The 23,555-nt window shown below is 43.7% G+C and overlaps 1 protein-coding gene across 4 annotated transcripts in view; it reads left to right on the top strand.

The window, feature by feature from the left end:
- Positions 1–7,381: 7,381 nt before the first annotated feature.
- KIT (KIT proto-oncogene, receptor tyrosine kinase) overlaps positions 7,382–23,555 on the top strand; it is a 77,386-nt gene continuing 61,212 nt past the window's right edge. For 3 of the 4 annotated variants that reach the window (XM_031434463.2, XM_064486524.1, XM_031434461.2), the window contains exon 1: positions 7,411–7,532. In XM_031434463.2, coding sequence (XP_031290323.2) covers positions 7,466–7,532 — 67 coding nt within the window. In that variant the 5' untranslated portion in view covers positions 7,411–7,465. Of the gene's footprint in view, positions 7,533–23,555 lie in introns of all 4 variants that reach the window. The other variant, XM_031434462.2, reaches the window with a different exon arrangement.

Genomic DNA, 23,555 nt, shown 5'->3' with positions numbered 1-23,555 from the left:
CCTGCAGACGCATCTCCAAGGCATTTCTGTCTTAAAGGGCCCTGGGGATAGAAGAAATCTGATTCCTAATTGAAAAGAGGTAGCCACAGAGAGGTTGCTATAATCTTATTCTCAAGATAACCATTCATCCTAGATTGTTTGGTTTCTGGCTGTTGTCCCCTTTCACTCCCCAAAGTGTCTCAAGCCCCTTCCTTACCCCAGCCTCTCCCCATTTCCACAATCACGGTAACTACCAGAGGGCTACGGGCAAACCAAGACCAGAGCTACTTCCGACACTGGGAACGGTTTCTGCTACAGCACTGGTGTTACAAAAGCCTTGTTCATATTGCTATCCCTTCAAAAGTAAAAACAGTTTCTATCATTCAGGAATGTGGGATGCGTCCCTAATCTGAGATCATTTTATTGCAAATTTTAAGAACTGCAAGTGGATTAAACAATTCTATCCCCTCCCTCCCCAATCAGAAGACCTGATTTATATGTACTTTTTTCTGTGTGTTAAATACGCTTTTTCTCCTGGTATTTACTCAGTCATTGAATGCTTTTAATCATAAAACAAGTTTTTCTTTCTTCCTTCCTCCTGCAATGTGACTTTTTTATCAGATCCTAAGGAAAACGTCAAAAGGTAAAAAGGTCATGGCGTTCAGTATGAGATTAAGACAGATTTGGATTATACAAATTTATGACAACAATAATAATTTCAGCAAAAGAAGCTGGATTTCTTGGAGCCCCAATAAGCCCTGGCAAAATAAAAATTATGGTAAGAGGATGCATAATTTATCAGAAACTCCATTTTGCAGACACACAGTACCTACTGCGTGCATCGTGGCTTTGTTTTGGGCAAGCCCTTCAGTGAGACCCACAGTTGAATTACAGCACGGCTTCCTCAAAGATTGTGTTATTTAGTGGAAAGGCTATGACAAGGTTACAAATAATTCTAATATAAGGCAATGAAAGATAACATGACTTAAAAGATGTCTGAACCATGGGCTGTGGGGATTTATGGAACACAAATGTGACTCTGAAGTTTAGAAATATTCCTGATTCTGGGAAGTAACATGGATTTAGATAAGAGGCCCTATCAAGCTGTTATTTATTTATTCATATTTGTACAATGCTCCAGGCAGAGCAATGGCTGCTGATAAGTATGATAAAATAATCTTTCAGTGTCATATTTTAAGTACTAAAATGATATATATTTAAGTACTAAATATTAAGTACCAAAAGTATATAAATAAACAAAAAAGATTTTAAAATTCACACTGCCTCCCACAAATTTCCATGTTTTTCTCTGGATTTATCCCTTCCATTTTCTAATGTTCATTCCTCCATCTTGGCTTATTTATTTATTTATTTATTTATTTATTTATTTATTTATTTATTTATTATTTTTAGGGGGAGGTAATTAGGTTTTTGTTTATTTATTTGACGAAGGTACTGGTGATTGAATCCAGGACCTCGTGCATCTAAGCATTCGCTCTACCACTGAGCTATATCCTCCCCACACTGCCTTGGCTTTAGATTCTGTTTTCCTCTCCCCTTTTCAACCATCCTCCCCCACCAGCTGGATTTTCAAAATCTCCCTCTCTGGTGTTTTCACCTCAGCCTACCAGCTGCTCAAGGCTTCCCAGTCTCCCTTTGATCTCTTGTTCCAATGCCCTCCTTCCTTATACCATTCAATCTCTTGAAAATTTATCAAACAATAAATCCCTGGATCTACCTCTGTACCTCTACTGTATTGTTCAACCCACTGCAGCATGAATTCTGGCATCACAAACTGTGTGTCTGTGTCTGTGTGTGTGAATATGTGTTTAGTCACCAATGACCTCTAGGTTAACTAGAGAAGCAAATTATCACGGGAACGAAGCACAGGGGCTATGAAGTCGGCCTGCCAAGGATCCACATCTTGGAGCAAATTTAGTGCAAGTTACTTAAGTCCCCTGAGCCTCAGTTTCCTCATCTGTAAAGCGGGGGAGACCAGGACTACCTACCTGGTAGAGTTATTGTGAGGATGAAATGAGTGAGTTGATATAAAGAATTTGGGGGGTGGGAAGGGATAAACTGGGAGTTTGAGATTTGCAGATACTGACTAATGTATATAAAATAGATAAACAAGTTTATACTGTATTGCACAGGGAAATATATTCAATATCTTGTAGTACTAGTTCATGGTGAAAAAGAATATGAAAATGAATATACGTATATTCATGTATGACTGAAGCATTGTGCTGTAGAACAGAAATTGACACAGCATTGTGAAATGACTATACCTCAATAAAAAAAAAAGAGGAAAAAAAAAAGAATTTGGAATTGGCTAGGCGTTGTCAGTTCTTATTACAGGATTACCAATGCCAACTGATGCTTTTCTGCCCTTATCTTATTTGACCTCCCTAAGAGATAAGTGACACCTGAACACTCCCTGAAATCTCCTTGTGCCACAGCCCTCTCTGTTTTTGCCTTTCTGACCCTTCCTTATCTGAATTCTGGCCTTTGTGGGATCCTCTTTTTCTGCTTGTCCTTTAAATGTGTTTCCCTTAGTGCTGACATCAGCCCCTGTTTTTCCTGTGGGGTACACTCCATCTGGGGTGACCTCACCCAAACCCTTGGCTGCAGCCACCTCTCTATGGCCCGGCCCCATGCTGAGCTTCAGGTCCGCAGATCTGGCTGGCGAGAACCCGCCAGGCTCAACTCCACATCCTTCTCTTTCCATTACAAACCTGCTTCCATGTCTTGCTGCAGGGAAGCAGGTGGCAGCTGACACCAGACATCTGTCCCTCCCTCCACTCACCTACCACAATACTGTCAGTGATCACCATCTACTGGGTCTGCTAAGCGTCTCTCTCCTTCACCCCCCTCGCCATTCTCATCTCTGGGAACCTAATCCAGTTCACCATTCCTTCCGTGGTTCCCCACATTTAGCTCCTTACTATTTACTTCCTGCCTCAAGTTTTGGCTTCTTTCCATTCATCCTTCACTGAGCTTCCCCACTGTCTTTCCAAAATGGAAATCTTATCTCATCTGCCCCCGGAGTAAAGTCCTTTAGTGACTCTTCATAGCTTCATCCCTCCTCGGAGGGTGAAGTTCATGTTTCTTGGCACAAATGGTTCTTGTTTATCTCTGTGGTCTCAACTCTCCCCCTGACCCCCGACCCCCAGCCCAGATCCCACTTCCGTTAGCTGTGCCACGTTACTTATGGTTCATGTGCCTCACGAGGTTTCACGCCTCTAGCCCTTTGCATGTGTGCTTCCTACCCCTCCAACATTCTCCCCTGTTCCACCTTCCTCTCCTCCTGATGCCTCAGAATCTAACTGCCACCTATTTCGGGGTGTCTCATGAGGCCACCATACAATATGATGTATATGTTCAAACATCACCCTGGGCTTAGCTCTGTTACAGCACGTGTAATGATTTAATCTTTAACCCCCTTACGTGCCTCTCTTCTTTCTCTGTACATGTCAGAGGACACTTCGAGGACAGCATCTGGGTCTTGTCTAACTGCATTTCCAGCACCTAACACAGCACATCTGGTACATGGAAGGTGTTCAATAAATACTGAATGAAAGCTTGAACTGAGAGAGTACCATTATCTTTTTTCATCCTCACAAACTGGTAGGGTTATTGTTAGCATGGAGCCTACCAATAAGGATCATATATTCATTTGTCCCACTTGATGGACAGAAGACTTTCGAATGGTTACTAGAAAAACAAGGACCATTAAGTAGACAACTTGGCAAGGCTTGTTCCCTTGATGTAGTCATTCCACGTCTAGGAAGCTATTCTAAATAATCAGAGACAGGGAAGTTTTATCCACCAAGATCTTTACCACAAAGTAATTTATGATAGAAAAAAAAAGCTGGAAAATATAGAGAAATGATTAAACATCCAGAATTATGGTACATACATATGACTGACTGAACATTATATTACCATTATATGTTATGTTTCCAAAGGATTTTTAATGATCTGGGACAATGCTTATGTTATAATTAATGAAAAAGCTAGACAGACAACTAGCAAATATCATAAAAATCTTAAATCATATAATGGAAAAAAATGCTTAGAATAAGCAGAGAAAAAAGATTTGAAAGAAATACACCAAAATGAACCCTTCAGTAATTAGATCTTGGAGATTTTTGTTTTGTTTTGTTCATTACAATTTTGGGTATTTTTCTAAATTTTTTACAATAAACATCTTTACTTTCACAATCAGAAATATAAAAATAATTCAAATTATAGATTTGGGCTGTGTGAGACTATAGTGAACATTTTTAACTCGCTTTGTGCAACATCATTCCTCCTTCTGGTGAGAGGACCTCACTTTTTCTTTGGGGACGCAACCCTCTCCATTTTTAAGCCTCGTGATGTTGATGAAGTGGGCCCTTAACTCTGGCCTCAGGGGTGGGCATGTGACCCAGGCCTGGCCAATCCTCCTGTTCCATCTGTCTGGCTTCAGTGACTGGTTCTGGATGGGCATGTGACTTCAGCCAAGTCTGTACATTTATTGGAGATGTTCCTGAAGGTGGAAAAGCTCTTCTCGCCTCAGTACTAATGAGCTGTAAGCCTAGAGCTGCACATGAGGTCAGAAAAGCAATACAGAAAAGTATTGCTGAAGGATGGAGATGGGGAAGAATGCATGTGTGCACGCGCACACACACACACATGCACACACACATACCTTCAAGTCCTGATGACTCTGAGCTCTTAGATCTAGGAAAGCCTGCAACATTATCATCCCTGGACTTTTCAGTTATATGAGTCAATACATTTTAGGTTTCTTTGTTTGCTTTTCAGTCTGAGCTGGGTTTCTACGAGTTGCAGTCAAGAGTTCTCACTAATACAGTTAGGAAAACAATAAAGACATATAAAGTATAATTCACGAATCGGTCCAGGGCTATCACAAAAGAGTGCAGAACTGGTCCCATACATCTCACCTGACATATAAAACGTTTCCATTATGGTAAATGCTTCTATTGGACATGGTCTAAAATCTAGTTCATTTCCAGGGCAGCTCACTCATAGCACCTTTTATATGCCTCCTTTTAGTACATAGCTGGCAGGGGGTGTTATTAAAAATAGCTAATAACCCTAAAGGCATAGGGACTGGAGGCTCTCTGCTGTGACCAGCATTAAACTTTTAATTACTAGATCTGGGAAGATTTGGGGTATCTCAAGGGAGAAGCTGGAGAGAGAGGACACTTAGGTGTTCAGGGAAGTAGCTTTTTTCCCAGTCAGTACAGAAAGATTTCAATATTCCACCAACAAATATGGCCAACTTGGTGTTACTGGCTGAACATGAGGCCTGGTAACTATTATAGTATCTTATTTGGGTATCTGTTATCCCTCCTGGACTGACTCCTCTAGGCAAAGGATCTGTCTTTTGATTTCTGTAGCTTATGCCTACTTCAGTGCTGATACGTGTTTATGAATGGTGGGCATGAATGACAGTCCAGCATTGTATAGTGCCCTATCCTTTTTTTTTTTCCCTGGTAGACGTTTCCTGCTTAGAATTAAATTGCAATATGGCCTTTTTTTTCACCCACTCTTCTGAAGACTTGTTATCCTCTCCAATATCAGCTGATTGAAGAAGAAAATTGTAAATTTTCTCTCTCAGGCATAATGTTGATATTTTAACACATAGTGATTTTTTCCCCCAGTACAGAATAACTTTGGAAATAAATCGAGATCTCAGAAACTTATGATTGCTTTGAGTGATAGCTTTTATCTCTGTCATTCTAAGAAAAAGAGGTGGTCTGATGGCCCAGAGCACAAACAGAGCCCTTTGAATTTCTGGTCTCCCACAGCTGTATGACTTGAACCATTTGCTAGGACATTGGGGTGTGGGTTCCCCCACTTGACCACAAAGATTGTGGCAAGGCCCCCAGCTGTCTATGAACAATAGTCCTCCCAGTGCCTAGCTCCTCCTCTTTGTTCACGGTGAACACTTAAATGCTTATTGAATGAATATAAAGAATACATTTAAAGAGACAATCATATACAGTGGTCGAGTAATGATCATTTTAAAGTGATTAGCTTTAAAAATCACTTTTCTTAAACCAATTTAGGTCCTATCAGCAACAAACAGGAGAGCTTTCAATATTAAATAAAGCAGGGGGAGAACTGGCTAATTATAAATTTTGGATGCTACCTTAGAGAAGAGTCCAGGTGTATCTAAATTATTCTGTAGCTCTTTCTGATGGGCACTTCCAATTTATTTTCCACTCTTCAGCTTTCTAGAGAGGTGTTTTACTGATTTATTAGAATGCAGAGAAAGCTCATTGCATCTTAAAATAATTGGGTCTCCCCTCTCTTAGCTGTGATCTTGGGTCACTTTTAGAAGCAAAATAATAAACATATCTACCTCACAAAGCTGTTATTGTGAGCATGAAATAACATTCACCCTAAGGAGGAACTATAAAACCCTATACAGATACTGTTGTTTCCTTGGGTAAAGCACTTCCTAGGCAGTGGAACTTGGCTTAAGAGGATCGTTTTACTATTGTTTTGCTCTTGGTGCAGGCTCGGGCAGCTAAGAGGAACACAAAAATCCCCACCCCGGTAACTGTCGTCTGATAGAGAGGGGAAAAAAAAAAAAGGCGCCAGGAGGGTTTAGCACAACGACGCGGGCACAAGTGGATTTAAAAACTCGGGTTCCCACAGCAAACTTCGCCAGGCACCACTCCCTACCCCAAAGCCGCAGTCTCCAGAAAGGTCTCAGCAGGGGCTTGTTGGGCAGAGGCCACGCCGACCAATAGTAAACAACTGTGTTCTTACAGATTAAGCAGCAGGTGAAGAAACAGCATTAAGAATTACCTACGCCCTGGCCCAGCCTTTTACTGCGGTGCCAGGCGCCACGCTTGGTCCTCCTCGAATAGCAGGAATAGAGCAGAATGTTGGGGCCTAGGTTCCCCCAATACCTGTCCCCCGGAGTACCTCCACTATCTTCGGCCCCCAGCTTCCTCCCTCGGGGGCGTGTTCGAGGGGAGGAGGCGGACCTTTATTGTCTAGGGAGCACCTGCCAGGTGGCTGCCCGTGCCCTGATGTGCGCGTGGTGCCCAGCTTCACAAAGCGCGCGGGCAGCACCACCCTCGTCCCGGAACCGCCTCCGGCGGCCGGACCACATCACAGGGGAGGAGAGGTGGAGAGATGAAGGGGCTCTGAAGTCGGGAGCGGGCGGAGAGGGCCGGCGTGCCCTCCCCCCTCCCTGCAGGCTCAGTCCCCCGGGATCAGCACGTCTAAAGAGCAGGGGTCAGACGCCGCCGCCAGGGAGCGAGACCCAGGCGGGAAGGAGGGAGGGGAGGCGAGGAGGGGCGCGGAGAAGGGGCGTGGCCGGCGCGCCGGAGGAGGGCGCTGGGAGGAGGGGCTGCTGCTCCGCGCTCGCGGCTCTGGGGGCTTGGCTTTGCCGCGCTCGGTGCACTTGGGCGAGAGCAGGAACGTGGAACAGAGCTCCGGTCCCAGCGCAGCCACCGCGATGAGAGGCGCTCGCGGCGCCTGGGATTTCCTCTTCGTCCTGCTTCTCCTGCTCCGCGTCCACACAGGTGGGAGGACGCCGCGGGCAGCCGGGCCGCGCCCCCCCCTCGCCCCCCCGCCAGCGCAGCCTGTGCCTCCCGAGGGCTCGAACACGTTGGGATGTGTTGGGAGAGGTGGCTGCCGGTCCTCCGGTGCCCGTGCGTTTCAGCCTCCCGGAAGATTCGCGGCGGCCCTGGGACCCTCCTGCATCCTGCCCTGCTCACCTGCGCCAGGAGCCCCCCGCCGCTTGTGTTGGGGCTCTGAGCTGGGGGTCTTCGTGGAACGGGGGCGGTGAGGGGGCTTAGGCGTGAGCAAGGTGCGGGTTGAGGGCAGCGGGCTGCGTGCGAGTTTGGGGCTGCTTTTGTGCGCAGGGCGAGCCGGGGCAGAGGCAGGCGGCTCGGGGGTTCGCACCCAGCGCGTTATCTCCGCCCGGAGAGGCGCGGCCGCTGCTTCCTTTTGTTAAAAGTTGTGCGTGTGTGAGCGGGGCACGGGAGAACCGGCTAGCAGGTTCTCCTCCGCGCCGAGGGCGAAGTTGGAGGAGAACCTTTGCTTTGCTGTGCGGCAGCTACCTTCCAAACCGCTGCGCTCTTTGTGCACCAGAGCCGGAGACCGTACCGGCTGCCTCGTCTGCTCGCGGCGCCACCCTGGACCCGAGTCGAAGGCTGCGGCGTCCCCGGGTCGCTTTTTGCACGGGGAGCGCGCCGCGTGCGGCTCTGGGGCCGCCAACCTGGAGGTGCGGTTCCGGGGACAACTTGAGCAGGGCGTGTGGAAAGCAGCCGCTAGGTTGCAGACTTTTTGCTTTTGTAGATCCCGTGCCCGAGGCTCGCCCCTTTCTGCCGCGGTGCCGTTTCTTTTCTGCAGCGCGCCTCAGAGCGGCGGGTGGATACGTTTGCTGCCTGCTCCTGAGGGAGGCAGGGACTGTGCGCCGGGACAGTGGTCCCTGACCCTGGCCACTGCCTATGTCCTGCAAGAGTGCCCGGCCAGGCTGGCGGGGCTCTGCAAACCCCTCGACTCAGTGTCTAAGACCTGTAATCGCAGGTCCATGTTTTTGAGGGGAGAATTTTAAGATTCGCAAGACCCCTTCCTATGTGATCTTTCTACTTAAGGGCTGCCTGTGGTAGAGGGTAGGAGATGGAGTGGAACTTTCTGCAAATCTTACTTGGATCTTAAAGCTGCTGTGAAAATCGCTTACATCTGCGCGGGAACTTGGGTCTTCAGGTGGAGAATGAGGAGAATTTGCAGGCTCCTGGAAGCCCTCAGATTCCTGCCCCTTCTCTTTTTTTTCTGGGTGTCGCTGGTGCGCGAGCGAGCTCAGGTCGCCCGGATAACCCCTGAAGCCTTGCTCTTTCCCAGGTCTTTTTTTTTTTTTTTTTTGAATTTTTAAGACTGATTTGTTAATGTAAGGATAGAAGGGGAATTAAAGGGCTCCAAAGGAAGCATCGTTGTTACTGGCTATATAGACTGCTGGTCAGTTTTCTTGTAAAGTCTTAAGATGCAGCCGCCCCTTCCCGGTCTTGTAAGGCATTGTAAGGGCTTTCCTGTAGGGGAAGAGAGTAGGAGGGATCATGAACTGAGTGTCCGGATTCCGGTGGCGGATTTGACCTCCTAAGCTTCAGACAAGCCGTTTGGTCATTACATCTTTGTGCCCTGACATTTTAATTTCAGTTAAGGTGTGTGCACCGGACCCGATGAGGGCACTGGAAAGACAGACCACACAGATGATTTCCTCTTTTTAAAATTAAATGAATCAATTGCTTCCTTATTCCTCATAATTAGCCTGCTCCATCCAACAGATTTTTGGCAAAGGGGATGTTAAGGTCTGGCTCCTGGGGGGCAGTATGGTGTAGTGACAAAGGCTTGTACTGCCTTCCTGGTTCTCCTTTTCTCAGCTTTTATTGACTGTGTGCCATTGTGCCAGTCCCTTAAATTTGGGGGAGTCCAGGGCCCTCGGCAGGACAGTGAGGCATCTGCACCATGAAGGATCCTCTGGGTCCCAGATTCTCCTCTTCCAGTGTTCTGAGTGGAGAATCTTCTCTTTTTCTGAACCCTTTCTTTGAATCCTTCCTGCCTCCTTGAAATTACTCTGCCTCTCTTGCTCACAGGGACCCCTTGGTGGTATCCTGCTCTTCTACCCCTGTTTAAAGCAGGGAGGTGTGGTTTATGTTACCCTCTCCCCAGTCCACACATGGTCACCTGCAGTTTTACTTTGAGGGCTAGAAGGTGCCAACTCTGCAGGACCCTCTGTCCCTGCCCCCCCACCCCACCCGACCACAGTGTTTACAGCTCCTGTGCCCAGCACATCATACTCTCCCCCTGTTCCTGCAGGTGTGAGGCTAGAGTCATCCCCAGCAGCTGGACACAGGACATTCTGGATTATTGTCCTGCTGGAAATAACATGATGGTCTTAGAAAGGGATCCCAGAAAATTCGGTTATCCCCATTCTGGTCTTCCCCACTCACCTACACATTTTTTTCTTAGGACTTTATAAATCATGCACGCTGTGCTCTTGCAAACACATTTTCTGATGTGCCTTAAATTTCACGTTAGTGCCAGACCCTGCGCTGGGGCCTTTACCTGACATTTCCTGTCCTCTCAATCCCTGGTAGGTACCATCCCTATCATATCACTGGAGAAACTGGCTGAGGATAAGCCAGTTCCCAAAATAATCAGTGCTGGAGCCTGAGGTTGGCCCCATATGCCCAGCTATAGATCCATTCACATGATTATCAGAATCAGTTGTACAGTGAGATTTATTTGAAACTGTTAAATATTCTGTGCCAGGCATCGTTGGAAGTTCTGGGAATACAGGATGGTCAAGATCATCACCTTCCCAATTTTGGTGAAAAAGACCTAGAATTGCCTGGCATAGGATGTCTGGGTTAGAGCATTTTCAATTGGAGGGAAGTATTCACTGAAGGGGAAGTCATTAAATTATAGCTGCCTGGGGTGGGCTAGGTAGGATTTGACCCTGGGTGTGAGGGCTTTAGGTGTTAGCTGTCCATTGCAGTTAGAGTCCCTCAGAAATGGAGATAAGCTGCCTCTAAAGTGTTGGTGCAAGTCAGTTGAAATTTTCCCATCCCCCACTCCAAAGAAAAGTGATCTGAGCATCCTATACTTGCGGCGTACTCGTGAGAAAGAAAACCCCCAGCGGTGGGGAATACCATTGGACGTTTACCCTGGATGAGCCGGATGAGATATAATGGCAGCTCACCACCCAGAGCCTTTCTTCTTCCAAACAGATTCTCATCAGAAACATGCCAAGTTATTTAGTGGGCTTCCCTTGGCGCATGTTTATGTACAGATGTTGTTGTGGTGATGGATTTTGCTGCTGTTGTTGACGGCCGCCAGAAGTGGCCCTTAGGATTTTGACTCATTTCCTCAAGTCTCCCCCAGCTGATTAAAGAAGGACACCAGGAAATGAGCGGCGATGTCCTGAGCGGAATTCTTGAAGCTGGACTGCAGTGCAGGGACCCCTCCAAGGCAGTGGTCAAGGATGGAGCAGCATTTTCTCCAGAATGAATTTAATTTCACAGCCCTCAGACAAGGGATGTGCTTAGTGTAGCTGCAACACGTGTGGTAGTAACCTTTTTAAAAAAGGGACTGTAAGACATTTGAAAAAATCATAGCATGCAAAATTTCACATGCAGTCTCTTTAACTAGATATTTTCATGGCTGCAAATCCAGGGTGAAGAAGGGCCTACAAGGGAGTTACCAGTGGTAAGAGTTTGAATCTAGGGTGTGTCTAGTGTAAATCTTTGTTGAATGTAGAGGGGACCTATGAGTAAGCATGGCCTAGCAGCTCTGGTTTCTGACATTTTATATGTGACAGCCCACCTTTTGACTTTAGGCACTTTTTTAAAAATTGAAATATAGTTGATTTACAATGCTGTGTTAGTTTCTGGTGTTCAACATATTCAGTTACACACATATATATTCTTTTTCATATTCCTTATCATTATAGGTTATTACAAGATGTTGAATATAATTCCCTATGCTAAATGATTGGACCTTGTTGTCTATCTATTTTGTAGTAGTTAGTATCTGCAAATCCCAATCTCATTTCTCCCTCTCCTTCCCCTCCCCTGTAACCATAAGTTTGTCCTCTGTGTCTGTGAGTTTGTTTCTGTTTTGTAAATAAATTCATTTGTGCCACATTTACATTCCACATATAAGTTATATATTTGTCTTTCTCTGTCTGACTTACTTCACTTAGTATGACAATCTCTAGGTCCTGACTTTGGACTCTTAGTTGCAAGCTGATAGCCCTTGCACTTGTTTTGTTTGGCCCACATTATGCTTTTTTAGAAAACGTTGGGGGCAATATTAAAAATCTGGAGAATTTGTATCAAGATCTAGATTTCTTTATTCTCTAGAAAACTCTGCCTCTTTAGATGGGACCTTTGCTGGTCTGGTTGCTGTAGGCAATACCGCTCTCTACTACACTTCCTTAGGTTTTTAGGCATTTAGCCTTGGGCCCCGGTGAGCACAGGTGGGATCACGCAGGTAACTAGTGGAAGGAGCACAGGCTTAAGGAATGGTGAGAGCCTTTTATCAGTGACAGCTTTGCAGCCTTGAAACAAGTTGCTTACTCTGGCTGAGCTTCACGTTTGCATCGTAGTTTTAGCTGTGTGACTTTGGGGAAATTACCTAACTTCTCTGTACCAGTAAATGTGTGACTACATATGTGTTTAGAATGATGCTACTTGGCACACTCATGGTCCAAACTCAATACATGTCAGCCATAATTATTATCTGTAAAATAGAAATTGTTATCCATAAAACGAGAATAATGCCTACTTTAATGTGATTGCTCTAAAGATTAGAAACCAATTCTTGTAAAGATACTTGGCACTGGGTTGGGGATGGGATAGGCACCTAACGAATGAGGAAACTCCATGGTTATGTGGAATTTGACTACTTTTCTTTATAATCCTTGCATGCAGATACCAATAGGTACTAACTTGAGAGCTTTTAAGAAGAAATAGGCTTTAACTTTTGTCTTGAGATTTATATAGCTTTCGACATAACAGTTGGGAATCACTAGTCTTAGAGACTGAACAGATCTTGGAAAATTTTTTTTCCCCAGGGGAAAAACCCCCGGACGATTTCTCCAATGAAGACTTTCATACCTGCTTAATTTCCCCATTCATCTTACTTTCTAGCCCTCGTGCTTACATTTTGATTATAACACACTTTTGTTAGATGCCTTCTGCTGCATACCTTTCTGATAGGTTTCCAAGGCTTTTGCAAACTTGAAAGTTTAAGCTAAATTGTTATTCAGGGCATGTGGCACCAGAGTCAAGGGCTTGGGCTCTGAAATTGACAAGCTGGGTTTTAATCCAGTCTCTTGCCAGCTCTGCGATCTGAGATAAGACCCTTCACCTCTACTTAAACTTCATTTCTTCGCCTGTAAAATGGGGTTGAAGGCACGGGGCTACTGGAAGGACGAAGTTAGATTATGGGGGAAACACACTTGGCGCAGTGTCCCTTACGGGGAAAGCTCAGGGACTCCACCATCAGGCTGATTTTATGTTCCCTCTTCAGCATTGTCTCTTAGAAAAGAAATTTGGAAATGGTCTAAAAACAGACTATATAGAGGTTATTTTTTGTTTGTTTGTTTGTTTTGTTTGTTTGTTTTTTAGTATTAAGATGGAGTTTATATATTGAATGTCTAGTTTTTTAAAAGGTTCACAGTTAGTGTTAATGTAGACTTTTCTCCCTGGTTCTTTGTTTAACCTTATAGCCTGCTTTCCACCAAAGGGGATAAAGATTTCTGGATAAACGTTTAGATGGGGAACTTTCTGTAAATGGCTAATTTCTCAAGGTGACAGGTGTAGGTCACAGAGGGTCCTTGAACCCTATTGCCTTGTAAAGTGGCATTGAAAGCACCTTGGGAGGGAGGAGCTTTTCTGACCTTCCCCAGGTGGGAGGGATCAAGCTGAGCTTGTCTGTTGCCCAGGGCTGGATACACAGTGGTGCTCAGTCAATACCCGTTTAACCTCTCTCCTATTTTCCAGCACTTGCATGGAGCTTTGAATGTAATAAATGCCCAGTCAACATCACAGATTCAGTTTAACAAAGGCTGATCAATCCCTATGCCTCAATCCTTGCAGGGACTCTAGGTATGGGCTCCGGGGGTTGGGGAGGAACGGAGTAAGACCAGAGCCACTAATTCAGAGTAGAATTTGGTGTCTTAAGAAGTGCCAGGCAAGATTTCAGAGGAGTTTACATCTTGGTGGGCAGGTGATAGAGACTGGGCGGAGATCAGTAAAAGTGTTCACGTGGGAGATAATATTTGACATTAATTTCTGCACCTTAAAAGAGGATCAGTTGCCTGTAGTTGAGGCTTAGATTGCAAAAAGCTCCTGAAACAAGGAGCAAAACATTCAGATCTTATTTGAGGATTGTCAAATCTTTCAATTGGTGTGATGGCTGAGGGCAGGGAATTGGAGGGGAAGAGGCTAGAAAGGCACTCTGGTTAGACTCAAGGAGCATTGGAGGGAGGATGTATTTAGCGTTGAGTTTGGTCCATATTCTGAAAAAGGCTTTGGAATCTAGGCTAAGGTGGCCTTGGCCCAGTAGAGGCCCTCCTGGCTTTGCTTACTAGTCCACGGCTGTTCGCTCCACCATTCTATCCAACCACACTGCCCAGCCCGCTCCAAACAATCGGAGTTTGCTGGGGGCAGCTGAAACTAAGGGAGGGGTGTGTGTTTAAATTTTGGCAAAATACACATAACATAAAATTTACTATCTTAACCATTTTTTTGGTGTACAGTCCAGTGGTATGACAATCACAATGTCGGGAGCCCATCTTCAGAACACTAAACTGAAACTCTGGACCCATGAAACACCCTGTCCCTCAGCCGTTTGCAACCAATATTCTACTTTCTATTTTTAAAAATATTTTATTTATTTATTTATTATTGTATTACCTTTTTTTTTTTTTTTGAGGGGGGAGAGAGGTAACTATGTTAAATTTTTTAGAGGAGATACTGGGGATTGAACCCAGGATCTTGAGCACGCTAAGCATGCGCTCTACCACTTGATCTATACCTTCCCCCCATTCTACTTTCTGTCTGTATAGGGACCTCATATAAGTGGAATCAATATTTGTCCTTGTGACTGGCTTACTTTATTTAGCATACTGTCCTCAAGGTTCATCTATGTTGTAGCATATGTCAGAGTTTCCTTCCTTTTTAATGTATATATTTACGTATGTATGTGTATGCATATGCCACATTTTGTTTTATCATCCATTAGTGTACTCTTGGGTAAATTCCCTCTTTTGGCTACTGTGAAGAATGCTGTTATGAACGTGGGTGTACAAATATCTGAGGGGGAGCCTCTTTTAGGTTGGTTAATCCAGTGGCTGAGAGCTATGTATTAGTGGGGAGCTGGGCAGAGGGAATCAGTCACTCTTTAGATGATTAGATGGTCTCTGGATGAAGGGGCGAGCACGTGAGTCTTGAGGTTCATGCTCTGGGAAGAAGGGGGAACACTTAAGAGACACAAGGAAGATAAAGGCAGCAACCTTAATTCTCTTGGCAAATTTCCAGGCATCTTGGATGTGTCAGGCACCAATGAGATTGTGGGGAAGGGGAGCAGGAGCTATTGTGGGTGTGCTAACTGGGAGAACTGGTGGTGCTGTGGAATTAACAGAAATAGAGCCAAGAGGAGGAGCAGCCTGTTTGAAAGAGGGCATGTGATACTTGACTCCACTGTATTTGTTCATTGATCATTTACAGGCTGCATTTACTCGAAACTCAGTTTTGCAGACACGGTGGTAGATATAAATGAAATTCTTCTTAGGGTCAGGTCCCTGTAAGAAACAAAACTAAACCCCAAAAGTCACAGAACATGGCTTTATACTATTATGGTAGGATTCGGAGATTAGAAAGAATTGTATATTTTGTACCAGTCATATGATGAAAAGTAAATTTTCATGAAAAGAGAGAGCAGGAAGATAATCCCTACATTTCTTCTCTGTATTAAACCATTTAAAAAGTATGTTTATTGGTTTTCTCAGAGAACAAAATGGATGTTTTGGGTGGAGAAGACCATGTAGAGTTGATTAAAGCTTTGGGAAATAGGCCTTCTGAAGGCAACTTCAAGAAATTGGATTTATTAAGCCTGGAGAAGATAAGGTGAAGGAAGGTTTAGTGAATGACAGCCTTCAAATATTTGTAGCCTGTGAATGAAGAAAGGGACAAGATGAGAATAGTTTAAACTGCCCCAGAAGGAAATTGGGATTTTTTTTTTTTTTTAGGGAAAATTCTTTGATTGGAACTTTTAAAAAAGACTTTGTTGTGTTACCAGAGCTAGTTATAGGGTCTTTGCTGCAGGTATGAGAAAAGTGAAGCTATTGTTCTTTTGAAATGGTTGGGTCCTGCCCTGCTTGGTTGGTTCAATGACCCTTTTTAAGAGCCAGCCTGAAATCTTTTATAAATAAAATAACCAGCTGTTTTCCTCCCTTCACTGCCTTGGCTCCGGGGTAGAGTGTGTCTTATAAATTCTGGGTAGACTCTCACAGGATTCACTACTCTCTTCACAACTTTTGGCTACATGGAAAATAGCCAGTAAAGAACCCACACCTAGAAATGGGTTATTGATCTATTGGAGGTGGTGGTGGTGGGGGGATCTAACCACAGAATGAATTGTGCAGTGTGAGAGCTTAAACTGAGTGCCAAAATTCTAGGGAAATCCATAATCGACCATAATTACCCCTAACCTAAGAATGTGCTCTGTGATCGCCCGGCCGACTGGTAATTTTGAGATACAGCCAGCTGTGCCGCACGTAGGCTGAGAAATCTGTCAGGATGAAGGAAGTCCTTTTCCCTTGATTACTCAGGGATGGACTGATCACTCTGAGGTTCACCCGGCACCCTGACTTCCTTTCCCACCTGCCCCTTCCCTTTGGTCATTTCATGGTCATGGCTCAGTGGCACATACCAGACTAGCCCGCGGTCCAGCAGGGGAAGGTGGTAGTAATAAAATAGCAATTCAGCAGCTTCTAGTTGATTGCATCATTTCACCTGTCATGTCGACATGCGTGATGATTTCTACAATGTGATCGCTGCCTTTCAGGAGCCCAGGATCTATGGGAACATAAGTGTGGGGTAGATGCTAATATAGTAAATCTGTAACAAGGTTTGAATAACAGTCCTGGTCCAGAAGCTGGGAAACATATTCATTTCCCTACTTTTTGAGTATAATGGCTAATTCAGTCAGATCTGGGACCTGAGTTAAATCTTGATGAGTGGGGACTGGCATTGGTCAAGGTGTGGACAGCAGAAGCAGAGGGTTAGTTAGCTGAAAGACTTCCATAGAAAAAAATCTCTGGAAGCTAGCAGAAGGAAAAGGGTAGTTTTTAGGGTGCCTGGATTTTTATTCTTCAGAAGTAACAGTATTTCCTGCAGTGCCATATGTGATGAGATTTTTCTAAGTGTAATCTGGTCAAGTAGTTGCTTACTCAGAGAAATAATTCTTAAAAATGGAAGTGTATAGATCTCACTTTTGCATGGTATTACGTATATTGCATGCACAATGCAGATCCAGACTAGGTCCACAGGATATGTACTTTGAGTTGCTTTTAGGTCCCTCTCCCACCTTCCTGCCTCTTCACCCTCAGGCAAGATCACAGATTTTTTAGGTTCAACATCTGGTAGTGGCAGGAGATGATCATTGAATCTTTGCTTACTACCAGATTTTAAATATTTAGTAAAATGGTAAGCCAGGTATGTAGCAGTCTGCATAAATTCATTCTTTAAAAAAACAAAACAAAACCCAGCAGCAAGCCAAAACCCCAAGTCTTGATAAGAGTCCTGAGTGGCTTAGGGCATCTTGAGATTTTGCCCTGAGTTCCCCAAACCTGCCTTAGAAGGTAACCAGAAGATCAGTAGGGGCGCTGGTTACTGCCCTCCCCAAAGCAGTGAGCCTGCGGGAGGAGGTGGCTATTTGTGGGATGCAGAAGTGTATCACATGAGGGAAAGGTGTAAGTGATGGTATTTTCCAAGGAATGCCTCGTTCTTGACCTAATGGATAAAAATAATAATGAAAATGAGAAGAGGAGAAACCTTTTTCCCCCTTATATCTCTGAGTTGTTTACCCTGTTTCAGTTAGGTTTACCCCAGGTGACTTAGGTTTATTTCAACAGTATTATTGTTATGAAATTCTTTAAAATGGTCCCGGGCTGCCAGTAATTTAAATATAATGGCCTATGCAGATTTGTTAGCAGAGGAATTGCTTTGCAGGGTTAGAACAAAGGAGGGAACATCACAAAGAACTGTGGAAATTACTTGGTGTCTCTTTTTATTGGAGGGAAGTATTTATAGAAGGGACCTAATGTAGGTTTGACTTCTGGGGAAAACGTTTCCTGGTGATTTCGTGTGGCATTTGGATATCTGTTATTCTACTTGGCCTAGTGCAAGGCTGTGTTTTAAAAAACGGAAACTTACTCTATTTGGAAAGACTGGGTCCTTTCAAAGTGATACAGTTTTTTAGTTTGTAAAGTGTTGGAAATAAGTCTCTATCCTAATTTTCGCAATGTAGATTTCTTTTTTAACAGCTGATGGAAGATTTTCATTTCAAAAAATGGCCCAGTAAAACAGCACGAATTGGCCTTTAGGCTTTTTGTCATTGTTAAATTAACCCAGGATTCTTACTCTGAAAATAATGTCATTAGAACAGCCACTTGAAAACAGTTAATTGGGATATTTAAATGTTTTTCTACTTATTTGGTATAGTCAGTATATTTACTATAGGGAAATAGTAGACAAGTTTCGAGCTCAACCGAAATGCATCACTTTCATGAAAAAGAACCACCCTCCTTTGCCTTTCCTGCTTTTTAAAATAAACTAGCATATGTAGAAGGGTTTATGAATTTTTTAAGAGATCTGAATGTGTAGCCTAATTTCCATTCTAGCATTTTCAAGAGCTATTGTTTAAAAGGAACTATCACCTTAGTTTCAGAATGAGTGCCTTCTAGGGAGAGGCTGGCCAAGGGAGCAGAAGTCCAAAGAGTTCACCAGGTGAAGATGGTCCCAGACAGGTGCAGACGGCCTCTTTTTCCATACGGGAAACTTGGAACAGAAGCTCTGGGCATAAAACTGTAGCACTTAAGATTTACAGCTTCATTCTGTTAATCCCTTCAGTATCTTTTAAACAGACCCTACACGTACCAGGAATTTATAAATTTGTTCACAAATAATTATTGATGCAAGTGGGAGGGCGGTGTTATAGCTGTGAACACACCAAGCCAAAATCCTTGTCCTCTTGGGGCTTCTGTCTAGTGAATTCTTTTTCTTTCATGAGCCTAGGTCCACAAAGAGCCCAGAAGGGGGGAAAAAAATCTTAGGTATCTCTTAGAAAGCAGCTTAATTTAGATTTATTTCAGTTGATTATTATGGTCAACTAAGGAAGAAAGCAAAGAAAGGCAAGGTTTCTCAGAGGGCCCGGTGGTGGCTGGTGCTGGGTTGACAAGGAAGGAGGGTGCAGAGGAGGCAAAGCAGAGAGAGATGGGGGGAGGGGGATGGGGACAGGGTAGGGGCTGACGCAGGAGGAGCTTTGAGAGATGTTTGTCACCTGAGTCCTGTCTGTCCCGGTGGTGCCCTTCGAAGGGCTGAGCACTGGGCAGTCTTCCAGCTTGTCACGGCTCCAGTCTTAACTTCAGCCTCTCCAGCAGGCATGAGGATGTACTGATGAAGGATGTACCAAAGGGGGTGGAAGAAGTGTCTGCAATGCCAGGGACACAGATAGGTGTCTTTACTTTTGAGACTTCATGGAGCCTTGAATGTGCCAAGTGCGTCGTCTGTCTGTAGGTTTGGAGCCATTTTTCTCAGAACGGACCAGAATGCTTTTTCACAGCTGAGAGAGATGCTCCAGGGGTCCACGCTGAGTGCCCTTCAAGGACTGAAAGTTCTGTACCTCCTTTTAAAATTCTTTCATCTTTTTCTTGTCAAAATCTGACCAGCTTCAGCTTTTAATAATACACATGTTTGACTGATAGCATGTTGAGTCCAACAAAGCACCATGAAGCCACTGTCAGGCAGGTGCTATTTCCTGTTGGTTTCCTATTGCGAGTAACATTTAAATTAGCTAGTAGCCTGTTCTTTCCCCTCCCTTTTCTCCCCGAGCTTGGGATTTGAAGTAATATCCTTTTACTCCTAGTTACTATGTATAAGGCAATCAACAAGCATATTCTACTTTACAGACGTTCCTCCCTCCTCTAATTGTTCTGATAGCTGTACCAAAATTGCTTTATCAGAAGATACAGCAATCACATGCTCTGCTTTGTTACCATTTAGTCTTAGTTCCACAGGGAAATAAGTGTTTAATGCTAGCCACTAGTCCTTATGTCCTGTCTTTCCTGACATTTTGTCTTTCTGAAGCTCATCTTCTAATAGACACCTCAGGAAGCACTCAAGGGAAGTATTTCCTGAATTATATGTTCACAGCAGCTTGTCTATAGCCTTTGCCTGTGTACTTAAAAGTCAGGTTGGCTGATACAAGTCCTTGGCCCATTTTTTTCTTTGCTCAAGGATCTTTAATTTTTAACTGTGTTGTATTTTGCTATGAAGTGTTGTCAAAGTCTGCTGGCAATCTGCTTTTTTCCCCCTCATGTTTAACTTGGTATGTTTGCCTAGATATCCAAAGGGCTTTTTTACCTTCATTTTTTTAAAGTCCAGTAGTTCTATAGCATTGGCTGCTCTGGGCTGGTTTTTTTAGGGATATGATGTGCCACTCTAATAGGTACAGTGTCCCTGGGTATCTGCAAGTGATTGGGTCTAGGACCCCTACAGCTCCCCAAATCTTGGATGCTCAAATTCCTTACATAAAACAGCACAGTACAGCTGGCACTCTGTATTGTGGATGTAGAACCTGCAGACACAGAGGGCCGACTATAATTTCTTGGCTTTTGGAACTCCCATTATGTGTATGTTAGATCTTCTTTGCCTACCTTCTGTTTCCATCACTTTCTCTCAGTCCTTTTCATATCTTCATCATTTGTTTGAATTTAAAATTTTTCTTCCTTTCCATCTTCTACCTCTTTTAAGGCATTATTCATTTTATTTGCTCCTGTGTTCTTTTTATTTACCCTTTATTTCTGATTTTTTTTCCTTTTCTTAGTTCTTTATCTCCATTTTCAAATCTTCCTTTTCTCTATTTAGCTCATTTCTGAATTTTAAAAGTTCTGATTTAGGCCATTCTTTCTAGCTTCTTTTATACATTTCTTTTAGCTCATTTTTGAAATATTAGGTTATAGTTCTCATTTGTTTTGTGTTTTTCTGGCATAATTTTATTGTCTGTATTAGGGATATCATTCAGTTCCTTACTTTTTCTTTAAATAAAATATTTGGAATTCACTGCAATTCTTTTCTGTTGTTCACTCTGAGTCTTCCTATACTCTTAGTAGGGCCATTATAGCCTTTCTAGCTTCATGGCTCTGTAGAGAGTACCCACTTACATTGTCTCCACGAAGTGGTAAAAAAAAAAAAAAATTGGACTCTTTTATTTTCTACATCTTAAGATCTTACTTTTTTTTTGGGTCCCTGTTCCCACCCCTTACCCATCTGAACCTTTCCTTTCTTTTGCCCCATCTTCCTCGTCATAGATTCATCCTCAGCAATTTCTCCTCAGTATGGGGCTATGACCTAGTTTGTTAGTTCACAGGGATCAGACCTCCCCCACCCCCAAACATACCAGGACATCAGAAATACATGGGTCCAAATCCCCTCTGCATTTCCTAGTAAAGTGGAACCTGCAGGGCCCTCTGCCAGCTTCTGTGGGTGTCCTCAGAGTGGCCCTTGAGCTTTCCAGTGTGTACCTAAGAACAGTTCTTCAAGCTGTTAGGAGTTTGTCCCCACCTCCTCATACACAGGGCTCACGGGGAAACCTTAGCACGTGGGCTTGCTGTAGATGTCATCTGTGGGCTTTTGGTTCTGTTCTGTTTGTCTGTTTTTATCATTGGGGTGGGTTGGGGAGATCTGATAATTATGTTGTCACCACCGTCTTGCCAGAATCTATATGCACTTTTTGACAAAATTTGTAGCTTTTGGGTCTACCAAATCAGGACCAAAGTAGCAAAGTCTTGAAACATTAAATCACTAGTAGCTGCCTTTAAAAAATAATTTTCTTCCAAAATAAGTTATTAAAAAGGTATTGTAGAGAGAAGTTAGTGGTTGTAACTATCTGAAAAATGGTCAATTTATGGCCCTAAGCCATATTCCAAGCTTATTGTTTATGACAACATGTAATGGTTGGAATCATCCAAGTACCAGGAAGCCCATATTCGAGCTGTTGTTTCTAAGGAAAATGTATAAAATGACAGACTTTGCCATTGTTTGTCTGGTGTGATATTCCTTGAGTTCTGAAGGAGATACTGCTATTTTATAGTTTTAAAAGTGTTAAACCACATTTACACTTTTAATACCATCTAATAAAGATAAAATCATTACTTAATTAGGTGCATTTTTCTCTTTCAGCTTTTTTCCCCCAGTGAAGAATTTGCATATCTCTAATTATAGTCATTTGAAAAAAAAATGCTGCCAGGACTTGACATAATATTAATTTAGATTTCCAAAAATACTAAATTTCCTTCCTCCAACTTGAGTTTCCTCCAATTGGCCATCGATTTAAATTATATACTAAAAGGTTGCAATTTTAGAATTGGCCCCTTTTCCCTCCTGCATTTAGGGATAGCCATTATTCCAAAGTCATATAAAGAAGTAAAACTTTCTCAGTAGGCATATTGGAAACTTTTTTTTTTAATTCTGGCGAATAGAGCAAGGTCGTTTTCAGACATTTCCTCTTATTTTCTATGAAGAGATTGAGGAAGAAATCATTTCAGAAACGGGTTTGGTCATTAAGAATTCTTTGCAAGCGGGTAGCAAGCTTAATGTATTGTTCTAAGTGAACGTCACCCAAGAAAAATTAAGGGAAAAGTCAACACTCATTAAGCAAATTGACCAGCCAAGTGTTTTGATGAATGTCGCAACAAATTTGAATAAACTAATTTTGTCCATTAGTGTGCTTTTAGACCAATGTGATTGTTTTGGTCTAATTATTTTTTATTTTGTTTATTCAGATGTAGAATGGCTGCAAAATTAACTATTACAGCAATTATCTGATTAGCAATTTAGAAAATTGGTGACTGGTATCTGACGACTCACCAGGAAGCGCCTGGCATTGGAATTGGGTAGGACTGTGTGTCCTGCACACAGTCTAAGGAGAAGCCTGTGCTCTTTTCCCTGTTTCTCACCCACTGCAAAGGGGAACCCAGGGTTAGCCTGGGCTGCGGACCTGGGCTCTGGGCACTCGGGTACTGTGCACCAGATTGAGGTCTCATGTGCTGCAGAAGTTGTGTTTGCCACCCAGTGTCACTATTCCGGAGTCCTGTAGCTGTGACTGGTGAATTCTGCCACATTTCCCACTTCTAAAGCTGGGGGATTCGAGAAATCTGTGCCCGAGTGGCTGCCAAGGCTTGTCAGGGGGACCCAGTGCGAGGCCGATTTCTAGGTGTAAAAGCCAGGCAGATCTGCTCACTCAAGAAAATCTGTTTTTGCAGGTTTGCTTTGAGTTCCAAGATACAGATTCTGGTAAAAAAAATTTTTTGCTGCATTAATGCCACGGGTTGCCCCTGGTAGCTGACTGTCTTGTGGGGGAGGGGATAACTGGTCCTCCAAGTGTGGTCCTGGACCTGCAGCTGCAGCATCGCCTGGGACTTGTCTGAAGGGCAGACTCTCCCTTCCCATCCCAGAACTGCTGAAATTGGAGCCTAGGAGCAGGGCCCTGCGGTCCCTTTTCCCAAGCCATCCGGGTGATTCTGGTACAGGCTCAAGTTTGAGAACGACTGGTCTAGGGTGTAAACATTACTGGGCTTGTTCACAGCATTGGGCTGTGGTCATTAAAAAGTTAAAGCTTGGGTGGCCTTTTGCATGTCAGATGAGGGTGCAGTTCTCAGTTCTCTTTCTGTTGCATTAAAAAGATAGAGGCTTTGGTTGGTCCAGACTGGAAAACAGACAATCGCAGTGCGTGGGACAGTGCCTCGGTAGAGG

This window comes from Camelus dromedarius, chromosome 1 (assembly GCF_036321535.1).
Source record: "Camelus dromedarius isolate mCamDro1 chromosome 1, mCamDro1.pat, whole genome shotgun sequence".
Lineage (NCBI taxonomy): Eukaryota > Metazoa > Chordata > Mammalia > Artiodactyla > Camelidae > Camelus > Camelus dromedarius.
This window is presented reverse-complemented; position numbering and strand designations above follow the sequence as displayed.